This window comes from Neophocaena asiaeorientalis, unplaced genomic scaffold, assembly GCF_003031525.2.
Source record: "Neophocaena asiaeorientalis asiaeorientalis breed wild unplaced genomic scaffold, Neophocaena_asiaeorientalis_V1.1 scaffold110, whole genome shotgun sequence".
NCBI classification, from domain to species: Eukaryota; Metazoa; Chordata; class Mammalia; order Artiodactyla; family Phocoenidae; genus Neophocaena; species Neophocaena asiaeorientalis.
Window position 1 is genome coordinate 4,858,444 of NW_020175053.1, and position 25,725 is coordinate 4,884,168.

General features: G+C 54.2%; 1 protein-coding gene and 1 long non-coding RNA gene across 2 annotated transcripts in view; one reads left to right on the top strand and one right to left on the bottom strand.

The window, feature by feature from the left end:
* Positions 1–13,492, top strand: part of CIDEA (cell death inducing DFFA like effector a) — a 13,585-nt gene extending 93 nt beyond the window's left edge. The window contains exons 2-5 of the mRNA XM_024763904.1: positions 7,253–7,399; positions 8,091–8,237; positions 10,907–11,088; positions 13,131–13,492. Coding sequence (XP_024619672.1) covers positions 7,253–7,399; positions 8,091–8,237; positions 10,907–11,088; positions 13,131–13,278 — 624 coding nt within the window. The 3' untranslated portion in view covers positions 13,279–13,492. The remainder of the gene's footprint in view (positions 1–7,252; positions 7,400–8,090; positions 8,238–10,906; positions 11,089–13,130) is intronic.
* A 6,440-nt stretch (positions 13,493–19,932) lies between these two features.
* LOC112412273 (uncharacterized) lies at positions 19,933–25,702 on the bottom strand. Its single transcript, XR_003005771.1, has 3 exons — positions 25,576–25,702; positions 20,849–21,037; positions 19,933–19,994 (listed from the first exon to the last, which is right to left on the bottom strand). It is a non-coding gene; the product is annotated as an uncharacterized LOC112412273 (long non-coding RNA).
* Between the last annotated feature and the right edge of the window lie 23 nt (positions 25,703–25,725).

Consider the following 25,725-nt stretch of genomic DNA (forward strand, 5'->3'; position numbering starts at 1 on the left):
GCCTCTCACCGCGGCGCCCCTTGTCCTCGTGCGCCCCGCTCTCCCTGCGCTCCCCCACCCCCGCGGCCCCTGCGCCCAGGCGCCCAGCCGGAGCCCGCGCGCGATCCCTTCCCCGCCTCCGGCCGGCCGCCAGCTCCAGGTGTGGCTCCCGAGGTGCGCGGGCGTCCGCGGAACAGGTGACCGTGGTGAGTGCGGAGCGGCTGCATTTGTAGCCGCGACCGCCGCGGGTGCAGACGGGGCCCGTCCCTGGAGGCCCGGGCGCGCGCGCAGCCAGGCTTCTTGGGGTCCCGGACCGCGGTGCGAGCTGGGGCGAGACGAGGGGCGTTGGTGGGGACGCTGGGCGGCCTCCAGGCGGCCAGCTGACCCTCAGGGCCGCGCGGGCTCCGGCTCCGAGCGTGGTGGGCTAACCGGGGCGCGCCCGGGACTGGACGCTCCCTGACTGTGCTGACTGAGCCCCCAGGCTTGTAAGGAGGAGTTTGGGGGGAAGTGGTGACGCTTTGGGGGGCGGAGAGAGGTAGAGGGGCCCGCGGCCGCCCGCCGCCTCCTCTCCCGGTCCACGCGCCCGTGATCCAGGCCCTGCATCACTTTTTTTCCATTCTTGGGTTCATCTTCACACCCAGGAAACCCAAACCAATCCTTGTCTGTAAAATCCTAAAGATTTTGGGTGGCAGTAACTTTACAGACTTGGGGGAGGAATCCTGCTTCTCTGAAGATCTCCTTGAGTTCTTTAAAATGCAGGTTTTCTGAGGTGACTGGGCTGGAGGGATGGGGTGGGTGAGAGAGAGGGGAGTGTGATCTGTAAGCTTCTGAACCTGGGTCTTTAAAGGGGGATCTGTGCCAGGCCCAAGGTTAGAGAGAGCCGCCAAGATGGAAGGGGGCGCTGTCTGCCGCTTGGGCTTTCTCTTTAAAAACAGGACCCCAGGAAGGTGAGAAACAGATTTCATGCATCTTCACTGATGTGGTTTAGGCCTAAGGGGAAGACCCTTGGTTTCTTCCTCTACCTCCAGCTTCACTCGCCCCCCAGTCCCACTCCCAAGGGTAGCAACTGCTGACAGTTTGTAATGCATCCTCCAAACTTTTCTCCCATGGACCTCTCCGAGGTCCTCCCAGCACTGAGCTGGCGGGCCAAGTTGTAAGGACTGTGAGGGGGCCCTAAGCCCTGGCTGGTGTGGCCTGCAGCGGGAGGAGACGAGGCCTGAAGAAGTAAGGCTGCCCCTGCCTTTGTACCTAACCCTACAGCACAATCCCAAACCCAAAACGTCTCTGTGTGAGGTGGAAGCGAATTGCTTCTGAAATGTTGGCAGCTGAGCACATGGGGAAGGACTGATCTGCTTAGACAGCCCTGAGTGCAGGGCTCTGGGAGGGAGCTAGGGACCACCTGTGGGGACTCACCGTCATTGGGTTCCTGCTTGAGAACTGAGCTGCTCTAATTCTTGGGACCCCACCTGCTTCTGCACCATCTGTAACACTTGCTGAAAGGAAAACTTTTGTCTTCTGCCTTCTTTTTTTTTTTTTTTTTTTTTTTTTTTTGCGGTACGCGGGCCTCTCGCTGTTGTGGCCCCTCCCGTTGCGGAGCACAGGCTCCGGACGCGCAGGCTCAGTGGCCATGGCTCACGGGCCCAGCCGCTCCGCGGCATGTGGGATCTTCCCAGACCAGGGAACGAACCTGTGTCCCCTGCATCGGCAGGCGGACTCTCAACCACTGCGCCACCAGGGAAGCCCTGTCTTCTGCCTTCTTTAAAGCCGAGTCCAGGCTGCAGACCCAGCAGCTGCAGCCCAAGGTCTCCTGGCTCAGCTCTGGACACCTGGGGTGTCCACAGGGTTTGTGTTGCCACAGAGGAAGCCTGCTCTGACTTTGTGTTCTGGCTTTGATAACATTCACACTGACCCTGAGGTTGTTACAGAGCTGATCTCCTTTATACTTTGTGCAAAGTAGCTGCTTTTGTAACTATTTAGTACCTCTTTCCTTGAACAAGGAACTCTAGGTTTTGAATAGCTGCCCATTCAGTACAAATTTGACCAGTCTTGTTAGTGATGCAAGCAAGGAATTGACTTTTCTACAAGTCGATCTCTCAGGTTACTGATGCTTACTCCTCCGTGGTCTAAACTCTTATTTTAATAATATTCAAAGTGTTCAAAGACTTCACGGTCATGTATTGGATATGCTTTCTAGCCAAGCATTTTGCTGGGTGGGTCAAGGCACAGCCGGGAGCTGCCCGCCATGGGGCTCCCAGTGGGGCCCACGTGTCCCATGTGTTGCTTGTCATGAGCCGGGCCCGCTGGGGAGCAGGAAGCCTCGCAGGGGCCAACACTCCTCTGCTTCCTGCCGCGGTGAGACCCCACCACCCCCGAGACTGTCCCTCAGCCACTGTCCCTGCAGCTCTCGGAGGCCCCGCCAAGCCTGATGGATGCTTTCCAAGGTCTGCCCCTTCTCTGCATTCCCATGGCTGGGGTCACACTTCCCTTCCCTGCACTGTCCTTGTCACCTGGCTTTGGGCACAGAGCTCTGTCTGAGCTTTATCTCTTCACGTGGGCCCTACTTGTCCACCTGACGGCCTGTTCCTGGGCCTGCTTTTCTCCAGCGCTTTCAGAACAAACATCAGTCCAGAAGGTGGCCTAGAAAGACGCCTTCTTGGGACCTGTGGGCCAGCTTTGTTCCACTGCAGCGGGGTTCACGTCCACTGTCAGTCTGTGCCTGTTGCTTTATTTCCTACTCTACGAGTTGAGGACTTCTCACTCCCTCCGGGAAAAATACAGAGACTTCCCTGTTCCTTCACTTCTGGGAGATACACACCCTCACAATTTTCCAGAATGTTCTATGAAGTCTGACTTTTCTTATCGTCTTGATTTCCCCAATCGATTTCCTTGAAGAGCCTGTTTCCTTGGTTTTTTTTTTTTCCGTGTACTGAGCCATTTCCCTTCCTGTTTTGTGTGATTGCCTGCACGTTCCCAGCGATGAGAGGGCGGCCAGCATGAGGGGTTGCCAAAAGCTGGATTCTAATTCTTCTTAGTGCTCCTGTGACCACTTCGATGTCGTACAGCATTCAGGGGGAATAGCAACACATTTTCAGCCTTGGTCTAGTGGCCAGTGACATAAATGATCCCATTAAGAGGACCAGAATTGAGCTGGATTAATATGTTGCTTTGTTCTTGTACCTGGTTGTCCCTGCTGTTCCTTTCGCTGGAGCATAGTAATCAGACGTAGTATATTTAGTGTACCTAAGATAGCATTTAACCCCTTTTTGCATCATCTATAAGGTAGTCTTGATTATATATAATTCAGCGCATCAAATCACTCATCCTGTTCCTTGGAAAGAATGGCTCACGCCTGCAGGGCCTTTTTAGGTGGCTCCTAAGCCTTTTCTCCAACAGTGACCCAGTTCTCTGTTGGGAAACGTACAGCGTAAGAACAGCAACAACTGGACTTCCTTCTTTATTGAGATCAGCTATCTCAGGGCAGCGAGGAGGGAAAGCCCCGGGAGTGACTGCCAGCACTTAATCTGGTCAGAAGTTAAAAGACTATGAGGGCTTTGTGGTGGGCGGAGCTAGGTCAGTGGATCACCTGGGGGCTCACAAAGGTGGCGATGAGGAGATACAGACCAGACTAAATGGGTCAGAGCTGTTCAGCCCAGGGCACGCCGTTGACCCCCCACAGGGCCCGGGTCCAGGTTCCAAGACGTGAACTTTGTCCTCCCACCCTCCCACTTCTATGGTCGGCCCTAGCCTGTCTTTTACTCGGGGACAAAGGAATGACTTCCTGCTCTGGGGGGAGGGAGGCTCTTGCTGGCAGGCCCCAGGCTCCCCGCACCAGAAGAGGGTTTCACCAGTGGGCAACCTCCCTGCCCCACCCCACCCCCAGCTCTGACCATCCCTCCCTCCATGCCCTGAGCCTCCCTGGTACTCAGCTGCGATGCTCGCCTTTGGCCTGGTCAGGCAGTGTGCTGGTACCTTTCTTTTCTCCTCACCGTGAGTTCTAGTTTCCTATGATGCTATGATCAGGTTGAGAACAGAGCCAAGTCCCAGCTGTGAAGCATTGTGTGAATAATCCTCGCTGCCTTGTCCACCGGGTTGCCAGGGAAGGCTCTGAGTGTCAGCCCAGCAGAACATGGGGCCCTGGTTGTCGTGTTGTGTAATGAGGAGCCTGTGTAACTCCCTGGAACTGGGGCAGAGGTCTGGCGGCCGTGTGCCAGGCCCTCCACAGGGTTGGTTCAACCCTGGTCTCCCTCGCTGGGCCGCTCTAATTCTGGTGGGAGAGCCGTGTGGGGACCACTGGATAGGCATAGTCCCCTTGCAGCTGCCACGCTGGCCACAGGCTGGGTGGTGACCCTGGAGAGGAGCTGTGGGTGTCCTCCCAGCCCACAGCTCTTCTTCACTGGCTCTGGCCAATGTTTACTGCTTGGGACTTGAAGTTCAGAGAGATTCCTTATTAACTGTGTGACCTTGAGAAACCACTCTGAGCCTCAGTTTTCTCACCTGAGAAATGGGGTAATACTTTCCTTGTAAGGTTTTGATGAAATTAGTTAATATATTAAAAAAGCCAGCACAGGGCTTCCCTGGTGGCACAGTGGTTAAGAATCCACCTGCCAATACAGGGGACACGGGTTTGAGCCCTGGTCTGGGAAGATCTCACATGCCGTGGAGCAGCTAAGCCCATGTGCCACAACTACTGAGCCTGCGCTCTAGAGCCCGAGAGCCATAACTACCGAGCCCGTGAGCCACAACTATGAAGCCCACACACCTAGAGACCATGCCCCATAACAAGAGAAGCCACCACAATGAGAAGCCCGTGCACCACAACGAAGAGGAGTCCCCGCTCACCGTAGCTAGAGAAAGCCCGTGCGCAGCAACGAAGACGCAATGCAGCCAAAAATAAAAATAAATAAATAAATGTATAAAAAGCCAGCACGTTGCTGGCTATGGCAGGTGCTCGGATGCCTGCAGTCACAAGGCACAAGCCCGATGCCGGCTAAATATGTGTCACACCAAATTCTTGCTGACAATCTAGGTAAAGAGGTTGTGACACCAATTCTAGCATGTAAGGATGGGGGAGGGGCTTCCCACACAGCAACAAGCATTTCTCAGTCTCTGGCAGGGTGTCCAGGGAAGGCAGATTCTTTACCACTGGACCACCAGGGAAGTCCCTGAACTCAGTTCTGGCACCATCTACCCAGAGACGGCATCAGATTCCACAGGGTGAGGGCTCAGCCGCACAAGACTGCCCCCCACCCGCCCCCTGCACTTCAGATGCAAGTCGCAAGTCCAGGTTGTCACCTTTGTCCATGAGGAAAGTCCAGTCTAGTTGGAGAAATAAAGCATAGATAGATAAATGACTGTGTGTGTGAGATTATATATATATATATATATATATATATATATATATATATATACACATATATATAGATGCAGGTGTGTGTATATATAGTATATATATATGCAGGTGGCCTACACTGGCAAACAGAGCAGGTATTCCTAGAATTTTAACCTTCGTAGAGTTACTCTAGACAAACTGCTATAAGTGTCAGAAAGCAGTGATGTCCTCACTTTGCATCTTCTTCAAGGTTGTCCCCCAAAATAAAGCCCTTTGTTTCATTCTCCTGATTGTCACTGAACAAGGATTTGTCCAAATAGTCACCACCTATTAGAGCGCTGTTCAGGGTTGGGGGACAGTGCCATGACAGGTGCTAGTCCCTCGGGGTCTGAGGAGATTGAGTGTCCAACATTTATCACAGTGGCCAGCACAAAGCAGGACCTGGGACATTGCTGATTTCTGTTTATATTGTGAATAATTTCTCTACAGATACATTCCTGATATAAAAACATCCACTGTCCAGGGTGGAGCTCCTCCCTCAGTACCAGACTGGTCGCCACAGAGACTGAAAACCCCCTTCTTCCCCACCAACAAGGCGCATCTGGTTCCCTCCAGAGTTATTTAGACAACTTCTTGCATGTGGGTTTAAGAGCACTGGTGTCAAAGGTGGTTCTGCATTTCTTTGATTGTTGTGAAATCTTCACCTCTTCACTGATATGCAGGCTTTTCTTATTCCTTCTTAGCCTGTGGCATCTAGATCACCTTTCTGAGGCAGAGACCAGGTGCCTGGTCTAAATCCCAGCTCTGACCTGTGGGGCCGCTCTCTGGTCTGAGTTTCTTCACCTGTAAATTGAGAAAACTAGGTTTTTTGAGGATTGAGTTAATACATATAAAGCAAAATATGTGTATGTTAAAAAAAAAAACTACTAAAGTTACTACTTATCAGCTGTTTTTAATTTATCCTTCACTTTATTACTTTTTAGTATTTGCTAGGTAACAAAACTTTAATAATCAAGGGTTGGGGATTTTTTTCTCAGAAAATTGTCTTAATTTGGTTTTCCTACGTTGTTTTCTTTTCCTATGTTAGTTCTTTTTTTGTGGTGAATTGTTAAATTAATTCTTTGATAAATGTGGAACTCACTCCAAAGTGCCACATGACAGACATACAATCTGAAGTGGTTGGTTTTCCAGCCGCAGTGATTACAGGGTTCTGCTGTTCCTCATTTATCCTAATTTCAAAAAAATGGTTTATTGCTATAGTGAACACTATCTGGCTTTTAAATTTCTGGCTTTGTTGTATTGTGCAGATATGTAACTATTTGTGTGTGTGCCTAATTCTTTAACTCTGTTCGGTTACTACACGGCCTGGAGAAATCATTTTCTTAGATTTTTCAGCTCTAAAACCCATGTTTGCAGAATATAATTGTTATTTCTCTTTTGATGACCTTACCTTTCCTTCTCAAACAGTTACTGCAAGGGCTTTGAATGTTCTGGTAAAAATGGGTGTAACGATGATTGTATTTTTTAATTTTATGTATTTGTTCCTTGGATGTGAGGTACACAATTTTTAATCATCCCCAACCATTGGCTTCCTTTCTTTTAGGTGCAAATGTTAAGCTTGTCTTATTTCTGTGTGCTTCAAACCTCTCTTTAAAGACTCTGCTTTAAAGTAACATCAATTTGGGCTTCCCTGATGGCGCAGTGGTTGAGAGTCTGCCTGCCGATGCAGGGGACATGGGTTCGTACCCCAGTCCGGGAAGATCCCACATGCCGCGGAGCGGCTGGGCCCGTGAGCCGTGGCCGCTGAGCCTGCGCGTCCGGAGCCTGTGCTCCGCAACGGGAGAGGCCACGACAGTGAGAGGCCCGCGTACCGCAAAAAAAAAAAAAATAATAATAGTAATAATAAAGTAACATCAATTTGTTTTTACTTTTCCCTCCATTTCTAGGCCCCTGACGTTTATGGGGTCGCAGACGAAGAAGGTGCTGCTCACACCCCTCATGCATCCCGCTCGCCCCTTCCGGGTCTCCAGCCATGACAGGAGCAGCCGCCAAGGGGTGACCGCCAGCAGCCTGCAGGAGCTCCTCACCAAGGTACCCCCACCAGCCCACATGGGTCCCAGGAACAAGCCAGTGCAAGACAGAGGGTCTGTGTCCTGGCCTCAGAGGGTCTGGGGGAGCCTTCTGACATTAAAGGGAATATTGCTGTGTCCCTGTCCCATAAAAGACTTAGGTACAGAGACAAAAACCTTCAAAGTAGCCATCAATTGATAACGTGGCTTTGGTTCTTTGACAGGGGGAATATAGGAGGCAGCAACTGTAGAAATCTGGTTTTGGTTATAAAGGCCAGGGACGAATTGTCCTTAATCTAAAACAGCGTCCTCGATCGCCAGATAAAGAAGAATCAGACTCATAGGAGACGAGAAATGAGAATCCAACATGCCGTCTCTGAAGCGACAGAGATGTCGGCTCTTTAAGTATCACAGATACAGGGTCTTTCTTTTTATTTGTCCAAATAAGCAGGACATTTTAGAAACTGAATATTATTCACTGTAACCCCTTATCTCACGTCGTTGAAACCTCTGAAGAAGTTAGGTCCGTTTGATTTTTTAACTTCTCTTTTCCAAGCAAAGGCTGAGTCATAGACACCAGGTAAGGTACATCTTTACCATTTAAAACCTCAAAATCGGCCAACACTTCTGGAACCATGATTTAGTTGATGCCATGGATGGGTCCAAACGGAGTCTCTCACTTCACCCTGTGACGCTGGTGTGTTCTAACCTAGACCCTGGATGCCCTGGTTATTGCCAGCGGACTGGTCACGTTGGTGTTGGAGGAGGACGGCACCGTGGTGGACACGGAGGCGTTCTTCCAGACCCTGGGGGACAACACGCACCTCATGGTCCTGGAGAAGGGACAGAAGTGGACACCGGTAAGTGTGTTGTCTGGGCAGCTTCTGGGAAGGCTTCTCACCTATGGAAGTGTGGTCCCCACTTTGGGGTTGACTGGCCCACTTTCCAAATACTTCCTTTGTGTTCACCTGATAACTGGATCTCCTACCCTCCAGGGATGCTTTCAACTATTTCTAGGAAACTTGGCATCTTTATGAACCTGGACTATGTGATTTAGAGCCAGTAATTCTGAGGGTCAGGCTTTGGCCAGTGAGGGGCTGCAGATCCGGTTAGAGTGTGTGGATATGACCTGTGACCACTCACTGTCTGTGACCTCAGGAGATGGCGAGCTGACACAACTGGTAAAATTAGGGAGGGGTGTGTAGGTGTAAACCCAGTGATTTAGGCAAGCAAAGAGGTAGAATAAAGGGTTTTATTTCTGAGAAAACTATAGGTTATATATCTTGGAAAACACTCCCACCATAAAGCGCCTAAAAATGTAAAGCAAAATATTCAGACATCTTTTTATATGCCTAACTGACCTTCAAGAAAGGGAAATCCTCAGAATCCAACATTTTATGGAAACCAGGATCCAGAGAGGGAAGCAGGCAGGGAAGCTGGCGTCTCCGCTGTGGGCAGACAGTGACCCCAGCTCTGCTGGACGCTGGGAGGACAGCTGCCCAGAGCTCTCTCCTGAGCACCTGGCCTCAAGCTGCCCCCCTGAGGCTTTAGGGACTGCTGAGTCCCAAACCACGCAAGCTGGAGTGTAGTTTACAGAGACCCAGGGAGGAAGCATCAGTGGACGGAATTTATTCACTGATGCTCGTGACCCAGCTCGTCCCTCTCTCCGGCCCCCATGACCCACGTCCTCATCCCCAGAACCCAGGAACGTGTCACTTTACGTGGCAAAGGGGACTTGGCATGGGGTGATGATCCTGGATTGCCTGGTGGGGCGGTGTCATCACAAGGTCCTTGTAAGGGGGACACAGAAGGGTCAGCGAGGGCGGAAGCAGAGAGAGGAGTGACTGGAAGATGGGCCACGGGCCGAGGGACAGAGGCGCCCTGGAGCCGGGACGGCAGCCCCAGCAGGACAGCCTGCGGCTCACTCAGGACCTCCAACCCCCAGAACTGTCAGAGCATGAGTCTGTGTTGCTTTCAGCCACTCAGCTTGTGGCCATTGGTCCCAGCAGCCCCAGGAAACTAATTCAGAAGGAAAGGGTCTGTTCTGTTTGTTTTGCGAGTGAAATTCTCTTTTACTTAGTGGGGGAGTCAGTTGCCACGTGACAGGTTGAAGCCCCCGCGTGGTGGGCGCTGAGCTGGGGGTCAGGGTGGTGACAGGAGGCTGTGGACGAGAGTGGCACCGATATGGTGGTTCTCGGGGTGGGAGGAGGCTTCTTTGTCTGGTAACAGCCTGGTTGACGTGAGTCTTATACGGGGTCTTAGGCATCTGGACCTCCTTCCTGCAGGGATCATAAGTCCTGCCCCACTTGTAGGGGTTTCTAGCTGAGGCTACTTGACTTGACTTGGCCAGAACTTCCAAGAAGTAGCCGCCAGGGGTCTCCCTTCCTCAATCCAAAGCTTTGGAGCCTGTCCCATGGGGAGCAGGTCCTCAGAGCATCTTCAGGGGTCTCCTGGGTCCAGATGATGGAAACCATACCCCCCGTTAGGTCCCGAGTTTGGGGAGGCATCTCAATTTTGATTCAAGACCAAGGATGTTGGGGGAGTGAGATTAAAACTTTCATGCGTCAGAGAGGAGCTGTGTCAGAGGCTCAGGTGGAACTCACCCCTTGATTCTGTAATCTTAATTTTTACTAACGTTTCCTAAACGACAGACACACCCCCTCCGAGGCAGCAGGACCTCGGTGAGCTTTTAGGGGAATTTATGGCTTAAATTCAAATTTAGTAGATTTTTGTCAGAGAAGTTAACACTCACAGCCTCAACTCCTCCCAACACCTAAGGTTCATGAAAGTTGTACCTGTATTTGAATCCTGGACACTGCAGGACCATGTTGCAGCAAACCCACCAGGACGTGTGCCTGGGACATATACCTGGGATGTGTACCTGGGACAGCTTTGTTCTCTCCTGTTTCTTCTCAAAGCTTCTGTGGGAAGACTGTTTATAAACCTGGGATTTATACAGGTCTCTGACCTTCTTTCCCAACCACAAGGGTCTCAGGTAGACCGAGAGTAGGTCCCACTAGTGTCCCCAAGAGGCCAACCTTCCTCCAGGTCAGGAACTAGAAATCAGGGGAGCCCACGATTTATCACATGCCACCAGCCCTGGCTTAGCCGTGGATTCTGGCACTTTCCATGGTGCCTCTCGTACGGCGGGAATAGCGTGCCCGCTGGCCGTCAGGCGGGCTGTGGCACAGTCGTCAGCAGGCGGCCATGTGGCCCTAGGTGACCAGGGTGAGTGCATTTCCACCTCAAGTCACCGGCACAGCTGTCCACTGACCCCTGGACCCTGAAGCCGAATCATACTCATCTCCAGCCACTGAACAGAGCAGCTTGCAGGAGGGCACTTTCTTATGGGTTTGGACCCCATGGCAACGTAAGCACACTGCTGCTGAAAACATTCCTCGAATAGCTAGCGGCTTAGTTACAGATTTTAAGCTGACAGGACAGCTGAAACCAGCCTAAAACCAGAGGCACAGGATTTGTTGGTCACAGCGGGGCCAGTGCTGCAGGCTCTCTTCCTCCACGGCTCTAGGGTGGTACCTACATCCCAGCCCGCCAGCCGCCAAAGAGACAGGGGATCGCGAGAGTAACCTTCGACTTGTACAAGCTGAACCCCAAGGATGTCATCGGCTGCCTCAACGTGAAAGCCACTATGTACGAGATGTATTCGGTGTCCTACGACATCCGGTGCCCGGGGCTCAAGGCCCTGCTGAGGTAACAGACTTGGGGACCAGAGAGTCTGGACATGGTGGGCAGCCCATCCCCAGCCCCTCGAGCCCCGGCCTGACTCTCACTCGTGTTGTCATAAAAACTCTTACGCCACAGACTTACTCAGAAAACAAAACTTGAGCCAAAATACATAGTTTTCTCCAAAGACCAATAAATACGAAATGGAAAGAAAACCTAAATAACAACCTAAATAATAAATAGAAAGAAGAACCAAATTCCTTTTAAAAGCTAGAGCTGTGCATTTAAAAACCTTATTTCTCAGCAGTGACAGCTAAAACCAGAGCCAGGGAGATTCTGACCTGGTTTGTACAGATTAGCCCCCAAACCTGGATGAGGACTCGCACACGTAGTTCTGTGTTACGGAACTTGAACCTGGTGGCCAGGAGGCGCTGGCTTTGCCCGTCTCCACGCACTGCCAGGGCACCCCTACCCCACAGGCCAGGCCTGGAGAAGACAGGTCCCGATCTGTACCCCAAAACAGTTTGAACAAATTCTCTATGTGCACCAGGAACACTCCTGACACCCGGCCTGTGAGCCCTGCATCAGGGGCTCCCACCCAGCCTTGCTTCTGAGCAGCCAGCTGTGTGACCTTTAACAGGTTACTCTACTTCTCTGAGCCTCAGTTTCATCATCTTTAAAATGAGGAGTTTGCTTCCAAGTTCTCTGATCGCATAGGCCCTAAATACACCTGCTTCCAGCCCTCCGTTAATCTGTCACTGAGCCTCTAAAGAAGGGATTCGGGTTGGGGGGATGCAGGGAGAGGGTGACAGGAGCAGGAAGTCTTTGAATTTCGCCTAGGAGGTGCCACGTGACACCTGATGCCCCCTGCACAGCTCCCCGGCAGGGCCTGCCTGTTTCTCTGGGGCGCTGGTCCCCTCCTTCCGCTGTCCCAGGGTAGTGTGGGTGGGGAACGAGGCTTTCCTCATTCTGGAAATGAGCCTGGTCCTTCTGACGGGGCTGCACGCCCGGTATATGGTCATGCGGGCAGACAGTGGCTTCCTTTGGCCTCCTTTCCCACCCAGAGTCACCGAGGCCCGGTCCCAGACAACAGTTACAGTCCTGCTGCTGGAATCTGGACCGCCCACCCCCCCATTCCCCAGTGAGCTTCCTCTTTTTGCTGAGACAGGAAAGAACAGCTTGATTGCTTGAGTTTTCAAGTGAGACGGGAGAGTTACAACAACTTAGATAAGTGTAAAGAAAGTGAACCCACCTCAGCAAAATCTTTCCCGAGAGACGACCCAGCCTTCTTGTCACTGATTCTCACCGTCTGGTGGATCTGAGGGTGGTGCGAGCAGCGGCAGGAGGCCCCCAGATATGAGGCTTTGCCGGCCAGGCCCCGCGGGGATGCCAGAAGTGGAGGTCCCCCCACCAGTGCGGCCGAGCCCCTGGTTCCTTGTGAAGGGACGGACCTTAAAATGCGTGGAATTCCTCAGCTTTGGACTTGGTAGAGAATAAGAATTTGAGTTAGAGCTATTTTGTAGTCTGAAACAACACGAATGCCAGGTCAGCCTTGGGCTCAGATGCCCAGGGTCGAATCGGGGTGTCCTCTCCGCCCTAAGCGAACTGGGTCACAGGGTCGCAACGGCAGGTGTGTTGAGTCCCCTCCAGCCTGGGGTTCCTTTCACCCTGACTCAACTGAGTTCAGCAACAAGCTCCACAGCCCCGGCAAGGCCGCCAGGGTTAGCAAGCGGCCAAAGGAGGACAGAGCCCGTGCTGCCTGGGCCGCCCGCTCAGCATGTTCCAGTGACTTTGTGACAGGCCACATTCGGGAGAGGCCAGGGGATGAGTGGTCCAAGGCCAGTGGTAGGGGAGCTACCAGAAACACAGAGTCCCAGGTCCCACCCAGACCTCCAGAACCGGCGCCCGCATCTCAGCGATGGGGGGCTGTGCCCTGGGAGCTGGGACCGGAAAGTGCTGGGATGTGGGCTGTGTGGCCCTGAGCGCATGTGGGGGTGGGAGTGGGGAACCCCTGTCCTCTGCCCCACAGGCTGGACCGCCACCGCACCCGACCGCCCCATCTCTTGCAGGAGCCTGCTGTGGTTCCTGTCTCACACCGCCCAAATGACCGGCCAGTGTCTCGTCCACACGGGCACGTACATGCTCCGAGTGCTGGCTGACACAGAGGAACGGGCGATGCCCAGCCCGCGCCCTCGCGGGGGGATCACGAGTGGATAGGGGTGCACAGTGCGGAGTCTCCGCTGGCCTCAACCCCGCAGGTCCCTCTCCAGCGACGCATTCGGAAGACGCTGTGTTCCCACCACGTGTCCCCTGCTCAGGAAAGAAAAGGGGCCTGAGGGCACTGCCAGGGGCCAGGCGGTGGAGGCCCCCCGGGTGGGGATGGGGTGGGGGGGCACAGGCAGCATGAGGCCTGCGGCTCCACAATAAACCAGTCAAGAGAGTCGCTGTGATACCACACTTCTTCCTCCTGTCTTCTTCATGTCAGAAAAGCACACCTCACAGAAGCAAAACTCAGCCAGAGATGCTCTGCTAACACGTGCAATCACTTTTAAGTGTCAGGAGACAGGAGGGTCAGATGTTACTGTGGGGTTTTATGTCGGTCCTGAATGAGCCCAGTGACCTGAAAGCCTGTGGATCTGAATTTTTGGAGGTGATCAAGCTGCACTGGCAACCTTTCCTTAAAACAAAGCTGCTCCAAACTGGGGCCTGATGCAGGGTGGGCGTGGCCGAGTCAGGCGGGGCCCCAGGCCACAAGGGACGCGGGGTGAGCCCCGACCACACGGCTCGGGAGGGGTCAGTGCGGCTCCCGGGGGGAAACGGGGCGCTGCTGCTAGACTAGGAGACCCGCAGGAGCCAGGTGCCATTCGGATCTGTGGTTTTCCTCCTAAGAAACGCTGCCACAGAGGCCTGTCCCCTTCCTGGCTGACAACCCAGGACAGTGGGAGACACCACAGCTTGTCCCAGAAGCACAGAACCGCCTGCAGTCAGACCCCTGGGCCGGGACTCGTGCTCCCCCGCCCCCACCCCCATCACAGCCTGGATCCCCTCGGACCCCTGCTATGCCGACCTGACTCCCACCCATTCCCTGCTTCACACGCCCAGCAGCAGGGCTGGGAGCCCAGGACCGCAGGTAGGAGGGGCAGAAGTAAAGGAATTGCAACTGCATTCCTCAGAGCACAGCCTCTTTTTCTTGTTTTTTTTTTTTTTTTCAAATTTTATTTATTTATTTATTTATGGCCGTGTTGGTTCTTCATTTCTGTGCGAGGGCTTTCTCTAGTTGCGGCAAGCGGGGGCCACTCTTCATCGCGGTGCACCGACCTCTCACTATCGCAGCCTCTCTTGTTGCGGAGCACAGGCTCCAGACTCGCAGGCTCAGCAATTGTGGCTCACGGGGCTAGTTGCTCTGCGGCATGTGGGATCCTTCCAGACCAGGGCTCGAAACTGTGTCCCCTGCATTGGCAGGCAGACTCTCAACCACTGCGCCACCAGGGAGGCCCAGCCTCTTTTTCAAACAGAGCAAAATAAAAAAGGCATCTCAGGGCCCCCCTTCCCCTCCTGCTCGGCTTCTGGGGGAAATGCAGCGGGGGGTGAGGGGGAGGTTGGCGGAGGTGGGTGGTGCTGCCACCGGCTCCGCGGGCTCTGCTGTGAGCGCTTCCCTTACAAGGAGCTCGGCTGGAAGCCCTTCCCGAGCGAGGGAGGTGGACGGAAATGGCTTTCTGGCACCTTCCGCTGGGCGGCTCCTGCCTCTCACTGACCGAGGGCTGCATCACTTCCCAGGGATTTGGCCTCCTGGAGAGGGGCGGCCCGGCTTCCAAAAAAGGAATTTTCCCTCAGTGCCCTGATGCCTTGACTCAGCCCTCTCTCTGACTCAGCACCCTTTCCCCCTTTCCTTACTGCGTTCAGGGGCTCCCTGGCCTGTTCTAAGGGGGATTAAGCAGGAGGAGAATGTGGAACGGACAGGGGTCTTAGAAGCGGGTTACAGTCAGAAGAAGGACGGCTTAGAGTCTGGGAGTTTCTGAACGAGCTCCTCCACAACAGCCTGCATCCGCCCATGGGCCTCCTGTCTCCCGCTCCTGTGTGATGAATAAATTGTGTGCAAAAAGGACACTCTGGACGTTTCCTCTCTCCTTTCTGCCATCTTCCTCTCTGGGGATGCGGGTTCCTTTCTCCGATGACTGATGATCGTAGTTTCTACAAAGGAGCTATATTTTGCTCTAGCAGTTTTAAGTCTGTGGCAGGGATCCCGGGGCCTCGTCACCAGCAGGAGCCCAGTGCTTTCTCTGGGCGTTGCGCCCTCCCTTCTGTGCAGTGAGGCCCGCAGCTGGCCAGAGCTTCCGATCCGCATGCCTGGGGGTCCCCTCCCAGCCCACCACCCAGACCCCGGTGACGGCAGACAGAGCAGGGCTGGCCTCAGGGCTCCAGAGATGGAGAGGAAGCTGGGCACCACGTCGCCCTGAGCTGCGACAGGTAAAGGCATCCTTTTTCCTCTCCATGTCCTCAGGCCACATTTCCAGCATCCCCAGAACGGTCAAGGGCAGGGCCGGTGTGCCCGGCTGTCCAGCTGTCACCACCTGCTGTGGGATTCCTCAGGCCTGCTGAGGCCGGCCAGGCCTGTCCAGGAGGCAGATGGCCACATAAAAATAGTCAGGGGCCTCGAGGTGCCACTTCTCCAGCTGTTGTGTTGAGTGGAAGCCAGATTTGGGGGGGCGGGGGCCTCAGTGAAGGCATCGGGGCAGCTGCATTGGAAGGCAGGGACGGGGGCAGGGGGTGGGAAAGTCTCACCCAACAGAAAAGTCTTTCGACGCCCCCAGCTCTCCCTGGAATGAGCATCCGACACAACGGTTCTCCTGTTCATCAGTTTCTAGTCAATCCCACTGCAGCTGAAACAGGTCATATAGGCAGAGCTGCAGAGCCCCGGCCTGTCTCCTGCTCAGGAAGCCAGGGTCTAGGCGGTGGGTTACGGGTTCAGTGAAGTCAGGTGAGGACGTCTGGTGGCTGCTGGTTGTACCTGAGTCAACAGTCATACAGCTCACACCTGAGAACTGGGGGAGGGTCGGCTTCATGTTCAGTGTTCTTACCCCAATCAAATGAATTTAAAAAATAAAAGAAGCTGGGGTCGAAATGTGTGGCTCGACAGTTTACTTGGTTTCCTCACCTGTGAAGGTGCAGTGGGTACCTGCCTGGAGAGGACGGTGGGTGAACACATCGCGGAAGGACCAGGCCCCCTCCTGGCGCTGGGACCCTCTGTTTCTCCCTGGAAAGGATGAGTGAGCCACGTGGCAGGTATCTGGGAGTTGGTCACACATAGATTTAGGAGGGAAGGGCTATAGAATCGGGGTGAGCGGAGCCATGGGCGTGGGTGGGGAGGGATGTTTTCTGAATCTGGGGCCAGAGGGGCCTGTGGGCGCGGGCGCTGCCGCCACCCACTGCATTCCTGGCAACAGCTGAGACAGCTGGAGGGCGGGCTCGGCCTGAGCTGCGTCTGACTCTCCAAAAAGCCATGGCTCTCTTGTGGGGAAGAAGGAATAAGAATTCACACGGCTTCCCGTTGGTACTACGTACCTTATCTCAGGCACCCTCCCAGCAAGGCTGTCAGCAGAGAAAGCCGCCCAGCCCAGAGCCTCCGGAGAGGGAAGGCACGCCGGACCACTCCCCACCTGCCCTCCATGCCCACCACCCCTGCAGGGAGCAGTCAGGACCAGACACAAACCAGCAGGAGAGGTGGGAAAGCAGTTCGGGCAAATACCTGGAGGATCATAATCAGCTGTGAATGATTCTGACTCTTTTAAAAGCACCACCTGAATTTATATTTAACTCGAACAAAACCCTGGTGGAAACCTCTTTGTTTAGGGAGACATTATACAATTCTTCTTCATTTCCCATTGTACTATTCTGGGCCCCCCTTTCAGAAAAGGAAAGTCCTCCGAGGCTGTGAATTCTGTGCCTCTTTCCTTCCTTCACAATCACTTAGGGCAGTTGCACGTTAAGTCATGTGCTGAGTGTTACAGGCAACACGCAGGAAGTCTAGTCTCCAACCTGAGGAATTTATAACCCAGCCCAGGAGGCAAGACTTCTAAACGTGCAATGCCTGGGCACCTGGGCACCTGGCAGGTTGGTGGGCGCATGGTGTGCGGTTGGTGAAGACATGGGGCAGGGAGCAGACGAGAGCTCAGCCCTGACATACCTACTCGGTGTTTCACATCCAACTGGAAGCTGGGACCAGAAAAAGCGCCCATCAGAGCATTGCACCTGCAGGTGGCAATGATGCAGATGAACTTATTTAATCCAATCTACAGGTTTATGTGGCAAAAGGACAAACATTCCCATTTGTGCTTTTCGTTGTGAAAGTACAACATAGCTTTAAATATCTTTCCTGGAAGCTTCTCCTTACACAACAGGCCAGTGGGTGAAAAGAAGGGCTGGAAAAAAAGATGATGAGGTCCAAAAGATCCAGAGATGTGCAGGGGAGGGGCAGGCAAGGTGTAAGCGCCGGGGGGAGGTGAGGAGGTGACTTGAGGGTCTCTTACAGGAAGGGGAGGGGGAGTCCCCAAGGTGGACAGAGATTGTTGTCAGGGGTCCAAGGTCCAAGCAGGAGATACGGCAGGGAGAGGCGGTGGCCAAGGAGAGCAGGAAACAAGAAGTGGGGGGCTGCCCAGGGAGAGGCTCCAGCTCCTAGGAAGGCTGGGGCCAGGGACCCACAGCAGTGTCCAAACCACAGGGAACCAAAGTTCCGTGACTGGAACCAAAGGTCAGAGTTTAGAGCAGGGACAAGCAAAATTAAATCTTTTCCACGAATGATATTGCAAAGCAAAGACAAGGATAACTAATCAGTGGACACAAGTTCTGGCCTATAACATATCACAAAAAAATGTACCCTGGCATGTATATCAACGCTCACGGGATTCATCACCCACAAGGCACTGGAAACTACCAATCAACCTCTGGATGTGCAGGCGGGGCGTCCCCTGGGGCTCGGGTGTCCCAGGAAACCCCACCTCTCTGGTGCACAGCTCAGCTCCAAGCTGCAGGTCCAGGGCTTTTGCCCTAAGGCCGGTTGCATCAGTGGCTTCTCTGCCCTCCAGCCTAGAAGTCAGTACCCAAGGCTCCCAGCCTAGATGGCAGATCCCACGTCTTGCTAGGACTTGTTGGTTTGGCCAGCCGGCCAGCCATCCAGCCCTGCCCGTGCTTTCCTGGGGGTCAGCTCTGCCTGTGCAAACAGGTCCTGTCGAATTCTCCTTCAGCCGTTTCCACAAGCCTGCACTCTCACACACTCAGGGGCAGCCTGCTTCCTTAATATTAACATGAAAATAGTAAGCATGATGGCGATCACTATTTGTTCCAGCCCATCACATTATCATAAATGTTATTTTTCGTCTGTTGCGGATGTTGCTAAACCTCGCGAGGATTATAGTCAGGACCTAATGCTGTCCAGGACGCAGTAAGGACTATTGAAGAAAACAGGGAATAAATCAATGAATCATCATTGAAGACTTAAACAGTGTCCTATGATGGGAGCAGGTGGGACCCAGCCGCTGACCTTAGCAGCCTTGCTGCCAGTGAGCAGGTCTGAGGGCCAGGCAAGGTCCCGGGGACGGTTCCCGGGGTAACGCACGGCCAATTTTCCCTGTACTTCTCACCCGCTTCAGCATGGTGCTCTGTTTGCCCCTCTCTGTGTCCCTCTCCCCTTTTCTCCTCCTGCCCTCTTCTCTCTTTCCCGACTAAAAGGTGGAACTTACTGTTTGTTCTATCAACTAAGTCAATATTTGATTTTAAATAAAAGGTAGCTGAGTATATATTTCTCCATCATACACACACACACAAAAACAACTACCTTCCAAATCACATAATCACTTAGATCAATTTCTATTTTGCTTAATGTACCCTTAATTTTTTAGAGCCCACTGGTCTCAAGCAAGCAAGCAAGGTTGCCTTCTACAACCCGGGATGGAGATGTGTGTTTATGGGGTACCAACCACACATGCCTAGCACCTGCTCTGTATGGGGCGCCAAGAGAGAAAGAAGACTTTCCATATCCCCCCACAATATGCCCAGCCACCCTGCGGGGCTGCAATTACGGCCCACGTCTCCCTGCGGCAGAGCCGAAATGAAGCCCACCTGCCTGACCTCAGACTCCCCGTGGCACTGATCTTTCTTAGTGGTGAGTTATGTGCCCCAATGTCCCCAAGGAGAGGACACAGCAGAAGTCACAGAGAAGGGGACAGAGAACACTGCAGCTCTCCTGTGGCGGGTGCAGATGAAATGGCAGGGGGAGGCATGCTGGGCAGAGCCAGTAGGAGAGCACCACCCATTCCCCCCCACCCCCCCTCAGCTGGGTGCCGTCCTGAGGCTCCTGGGCCACCTCTACCTGGATGGGGTCTGACCTGCAGTCCCCGCAGAGGCCTTCCTCTTAGAGGGAGGGACATCAGGGCTAAGAAAAGACAGCAGGAAGTGTGTCCAAAAGTTATTAATTAATTAATGGTGTTTGGGGGTTGGATGTTGTCTTTTGTTAGTTTTCAGTCTTTTCCAACTTTTCTGAAGCTTGTCTGTTACTCTCCTTTTTAAAAATTGTGGTAAAAAGCACATCACCTGAAATGCACCATTGTGGCCGTTTTTAAGTGTTCAGTTCAGTGGTGTCCACATTGTTGGGTACAGATCTCCAGGACTTCATATCTTGCAAAACTCATCGTTTAGTTGTTTTATTTATTTGGCTGTGTTGGGTCTTTGTTGCCGCGCGCGGGCTTTCTCTAGTTACGGCGAGCAAGGGTTACTCTTTGTTGCGATGCGCGGGGTCTAAGCACGCAGGCTTCAGTAGTTGTGGTGCATGGGCTTAGTTGCTCCGCGGCATGTGGGATCTTTCAGGTCCAGGGCTCGAACCCGTGTCCCCTGCATTGTCAGGCGGATTCTTAACCGCTGTGCCACCAGGGAAGCCCCATCTTTAGTTTTTAATGGAAAAATAATATAAAGACTTTTTAAAAATATTACCTGCCCAAGGCCAGTCCTGAAAGCTGCTGGACCTCAGCTGGTTTAAAAAACCCTGGTGAAGGCGTGTCTCCTCACCTCCCCTTCCCCAGCCCCTGATGGGAACCCTCCAGAGCTGGTCTCAGTTGGCGGCCCCCGGACCCCCACCCCATCCAGCACTGTGTCCCCTCCACCCTCCTCGCTGATGGCTGCTGCCTCTGCCCCAGCCCTACACACCCTGCCTGTGTGTTTGAGATAAGGGGCCGGGGTGGGGGGAAGCTCTGGACACCTGGCTGCAGAGCCCTTGACCCCCATGTACTGCAGAGGGAGAAACGGGCTCCGTGGCCACACAGCTTGTCAGGTGGTCACGGGGGACCAGATCCCATGGTTCTGTCACCCCATTCAGAGCCCATCCTTTTACAAGAAGCTGAAGCTGGGGATCAGAGAAAGTGGTCAGGATGGAGCTGATTTCACGTTTCAGAAAATAAGGAATGCAGAGGGTGAGGCTTGGCTGGTGAAAGCCATTGGGTTCGTTACGGGTGAGACATTGTTCCTCTTTGCTACAGAACGTGGTAACAATTCTGTTACCATCCGATCACATCTGTTATAAATTTGATTTTCTAGACAGCTTTATACATGAATTTCTTCTTCATTGTGCACTTCCTGGATACATGCTCACTACTTCCTTAAAAACAGATGACTCAGGACTGTCAGATTGCATTTTAGGTGAGCTGGGTTTTGTCTGATGTAACTTAGGATGGGTGTTGATCAGTCGTAGGATGTGAGAGCTGGCAGGGAATTTAAAGACAGTCTGGTCCTACTCACTCACCTGCAAATGAGGAGACTGACTTGTCTGAATCTAGAGCTTCCGGGAGGCAGGGTTGAGCATCTCCTCAGAGTTTCAATTCACTTCCCACGCGCGCGTAGAACAAAACAGGCTGCAGTCACCCTCTGTGTGGCCTTCCTCTGGCCCTCCATGGGTTTACCATCACACATCCCGCCCTGTCTGGACTCTTGTCTAGAAAAGGCACAGAAAACGGAGTTGTACTTTTGTTCCCAACCCTGCACAAGATCGGCCGAGGTGGAGTGTGTGTGTGGGAGGGTGCCTGTCACCTGTTCACCACCGTCCGGATGACCCCAACACAGAGGCAGGCGGGGCGGGCAGAGCTGCGAGCGAGAGCCCGGCTTCCTTTGATGTCCAGTTGTCCTACTAGTTGGGCAGCCTGGCTGTTGACTGCATCCCAGCCAGCACAATCCCGGCACAGGACAGACACACAGCTCACGCTGGTGGGTTGGGTTGGAACCGAAGGAGCTGTGTCCCCAGCTGCCTGGTAACCATCATGGAAGGAATAGGGATTCACATGCCACCCCCACACACACTTGGCTCCTGTGGACCAAGGGAACCTGCCCTGGTTTTGAAGACCTCCAGCCTTTGGAAGCCCTTCGGGGACATCCTCCTTGTCCCTGGGAGCTGCCATCCTGGCCTCCGGCCACTCCACACTCCTCTGACCCTCTCTGTCCCCAGTCAGGAAGCAAAGCCCATCACCACGCCATCAGCTAGAGAGCCCTGGAACTGTTGCCGGCTGGCTGTGCTCCCCACTGGCCGGCTAAATCCTTCAGTTCATCCTCCACCACCACAGTTTCATTTGCAGTTTCCAAACCGATGGGAGAGTTGAAAGAACAATCCCGAAGCAAAATGCACACCCACACCTTGTCTGGGCTGGGCTTTGTGAACACTCAGCCACATTTCTTCGCCTCTGAGCACACACGCCCACCCTTTCTATGAAGCACGTGAAAGCAGGCTGCCTGTACCCCCGAAATCTCATTATCACACTTAAAATAACATCGGTTAGACGTGACCCACGCTCCACACCTGTTCTCCAAAGGCCTGTTGGAGATGAAAACAACCGCAGCACTTGGATCCCATCAGGGCCACTGTCTCTCTGTCGCAGTTCTTTCCCCTCCCTTCATCTTTTTAAAATCCTGAACAATCTTTGTGGCTTTATTCTGAACTCTCCTCGAGTTTCCCAGATCTTCTGTAATCAGATTTACACAGAAATAAAAGGCCCTGCACCCCGTGGCTTGCTCATCAAGCAAGGCAGCCCCCCGGGGGCCCCCCACTCTGGCCACCTTCCCTGTTAAGAAAGGGAGGCTCTTCATCATAAAGTAAAACTGGAGGTGGTTGCTGCTGTTTGAGATGCTGAGCCTGGAAAGGCTGCTCTCATTTTTCAGTGGAATAACTGAAATCCATGAGGCAGAGGGCAGCTCATCAGGCAGAGGGCCGAATGGTCTAACCCGCACACCACCCCAAGCATTAGGTGCTCTGTGACCCTGTGTTATAGGGTCTGGGTCTCTGGCCCGGCTGTGATCACGTGAGGGATGCAGTCAGGCCCTGACCTCCGGGGGCCTCGCACTGGGCAGGGCCGCAGCCCCTGGGCCTCTGGAATAAGTGTTCCTCTCACAACCACTTGGCCTGTGAGCCTGGTGTTCTGGTTGGTCAAATATTTGTTTAAATACTATATATGAAATACGACTTTTCCAAAGAATTTGAACCCAAGAAAATTTACTTTCCTAGACAGCACTACGGGGGCCAGTATATAATAGGTCTGCAGGTTCCACTCGTAACCAGGACCCTCAGGTGGACCCACCAGCCACATTCAGGTTCCACGGACACGGGCCCAGGGCCCACTCGCTAGATGAGCGGGACCTGAGCTCCCCTTTGCAGAACTTCCAGGGAGGGAGCTTTGACAGCTTCAAAATGGCTTTGCTGAAGGTGCAGATGGTGGAAAAGCCCAAGAGTCAGCTCAGAGCCTCGGCACTCGGCACTCGGTGGCCCCTTCCCGCTCGTCCCAGGAATCGACACCCCACCCCCCCGGCCCTGCTCCACGGCACCGCCCAGCCTCCACTCCCGGTCCCAGCACCAGCCCCTGCCTGACAGAGCACGGGTGGACAGCCACTCCCATCCCAAGCACCGTCCTTTGTCCACCAAGAGTCACATCACATAGAAGCACAACGGTCCCATGTCATTACACTTGTCAAAACCTAGGGTTTTAGCTGCAAATAAGGCCACGGGTGGCTATCACCAGCCTGGTCCCAGAGCTTGACCTGGTCCCTTGGGGTCTTTCTCCAGGGGCTCCTCAGGATTTGGGAGGACAGGATGGAACCTACCTCCCCATCACCATGACTTTCAGACACAGGCAGGGAGCAGTGAGATCTGTCCCCGGGGTTGGGGGGCTTTTTCCCACCTATATCCAGACCTGGGCAGTGGCCCCAGGTCCTTACGCCGCGTGGTGACCATGGAGGAAACAGGGCAGGGCGAGGGGCTGTGGGAGGTGGAAAGCGAGCAGACAGGAGGTGAGGACCCAGAACTCTGTCCAGACGGGGCCCTGGGTGGTGCCCCTCCCACTTGGGGCCACCGGGACCTCAGGACTCCCTGCACAGACATTCCTGAGCTTGCTTCAGGGCCCCCTCCTCCCACTAGTGACTGTGACACGGAATGTGGCCGAGGGATGGCCATAGTTGGGGGGGGAGAAGAGATGGACCGAGGGCTGGTGTGCACAGGAGATGCTTCCCACGTGGGACGCGGGAATGGTTTCCGCAAGCCTGATTTGTAGCTGCTGTGTCTTTAGCCTGCCTGTGCCCTTGCTTGGGCCCCGTCCATGTTAGGAGCAGGGGACCCTTTCACTCCCACCTGCCTTAGCGGCAGTGACACCTAAACTTGGAGGGGTGGCGTGCAGATTCTGTACAAAAGCGTCTAGCACTGAGTCCTCGTCACCTCCCCCTCCCCCCTCATGGTTCAGGGGGCAGGCTGTGCCGCTGGTCAGCAGGGAAAGTCCATCAGAAACTCCAGTAAATCAGCCTCCCCCCCATCAAATCCAGGTGTCCCTGAGGCCATGCCGACACCTATTCTCTGGCTCCAGTGAACACCTTGGACTCAAATTCCACCCAAGGACTAGCTTTGGTGAGGTGGCCATTTCAACAAAGCACTGAAGCTGCTGACGTGGGCACTTCTCTTTACTCAGGGGCTTGATTCCACAGGGACTGAGTGACCAGGCTCTTCCAGGAACCACAGGCCCTCCCTCCACTCCCTGCACCAGACTCAGCACCAGCACACAGATAAAGGGAACATTTCTTTGGAGGCAATAATTAAATGGAGCGATGGCAACATGCAGGCTAAGCAAGGGTGCTTGCTGGGTTGTCTCGGGTCCTGACTGGGGGCATGGGCAGGGCTGTGCCCCGTAACCTGCTTCCTCAGGTGCCCTGTGTGTAAAGAGAGGTATGGGAACCTACAGAAAGGCAGAGAAGCAGCATTGCAGGGAGGGTGAGGGGGACAGGGCAGGGATCTTAAGGTTAAAGAAACTGACCCCTGAAATTGGGAACGTTTGAAAAACTCCAGAAGAAAACATTTTAAGTTCTCCACTTCTTTCAAACCACAACCACACACACACACACACACACGCGCGTGGCACACAGGAGGCATTTGTGGCACAGAAATACCTGTGAGCCCCGCCTGGCCAGCTGGGCTGCCCACAAGAGTGGCCTGGAGAATCCTGGGTGTCAGGTGGAGCCGTGCGCCTGGGAGGCTGGCAGCTGGGGCCCAGGCTGCTGGGGTGACATCCCCTGGGGGTTGAGGACCACTGAGAAGGTAGGGTGGGGGACCCAGAACCCTGATGCCAGCAGCTAAGGAGTGAAGACTGTTTACCTGCTGGAGGGGCTGTGGGCAAACACTGGGGAACGGGAGGGCGGGGGTTCAGAAAGGTTGGGCTGCACCTTGTAAAAGGAACAGGAAACCAAGCTTTGCACAGCAGAACTGTCTCCTGGGCCGGGGGAGGGCTTAGCTCATTCCACAGGGAACCCCTGACTTTCCGTGGCCCCAGCGGAGAGAGAAGACACATGAGCTCCATAAGATTGAAGTTTCCTCCCTCCTCCAGCTTCGCACTTATTCACACGCAGGAGGTCCGCGTCCACACCCCCTCCCAACAGCAAGGGAGGCCCCGACCCAGCGATGGGGAAAGTGAGGGAACCAGGCGGAAAGCTCAGACCCCTGCCCCTTCCAGGGCCGACAAAGAGCCTTTCCTCCCAGATTCCGGATGGAGAGGCTGCGTAAACTGTGCAGGGCGTGTGTGTGTGTGTGTGTGTGTGTGTGTGTGTGTGTGTGTTCGTTTTCAGGTCCAGCCATGTGTTCACTTTAATCAAACTCCATCACAAACTGTTCCAAGTGCTCAGTACCAAAGGGCACCTGTATTTCGAGACGGAGATACAGTAGGGCGGAGACGTAAGAACCTGTGCCAGAGCCTGAGTCGGGGGGCGGGGGACAGAGTCGCCCCGAAAAACTCCACTCCCGTGTCCCTCTACACGCTGGGTTTGAACCCGTGGCGGGCGGGGACCATGTGCACCCCTAGGACCGCGGTCCGGGAACCCGCGAGGGGTCTCCGGTTTCCCTCTGCGCGGGGCAGCGAAGGGGTGGCGGGCGAGCTTGTCCTTCCCGTCCGCCGCCCGCCCGCTGCGTCTCCGCCCCGACCCACTCGGGTGGGCGCCCCAAGGACCGGCTCTTACCCCAGCAGGGGTCCCTCCACTGTCCCCGGTCTGTTCTCCCTTCCGGGACCGCGCAGGGTCGAGGCGGCCCCGGAAGAACGGCCCCTAGGTGGGGAGTCCAGGGCGCGCTGGCTACGGGGAGGAGCGGAGGGAGGCGCACAGACCGCTGGG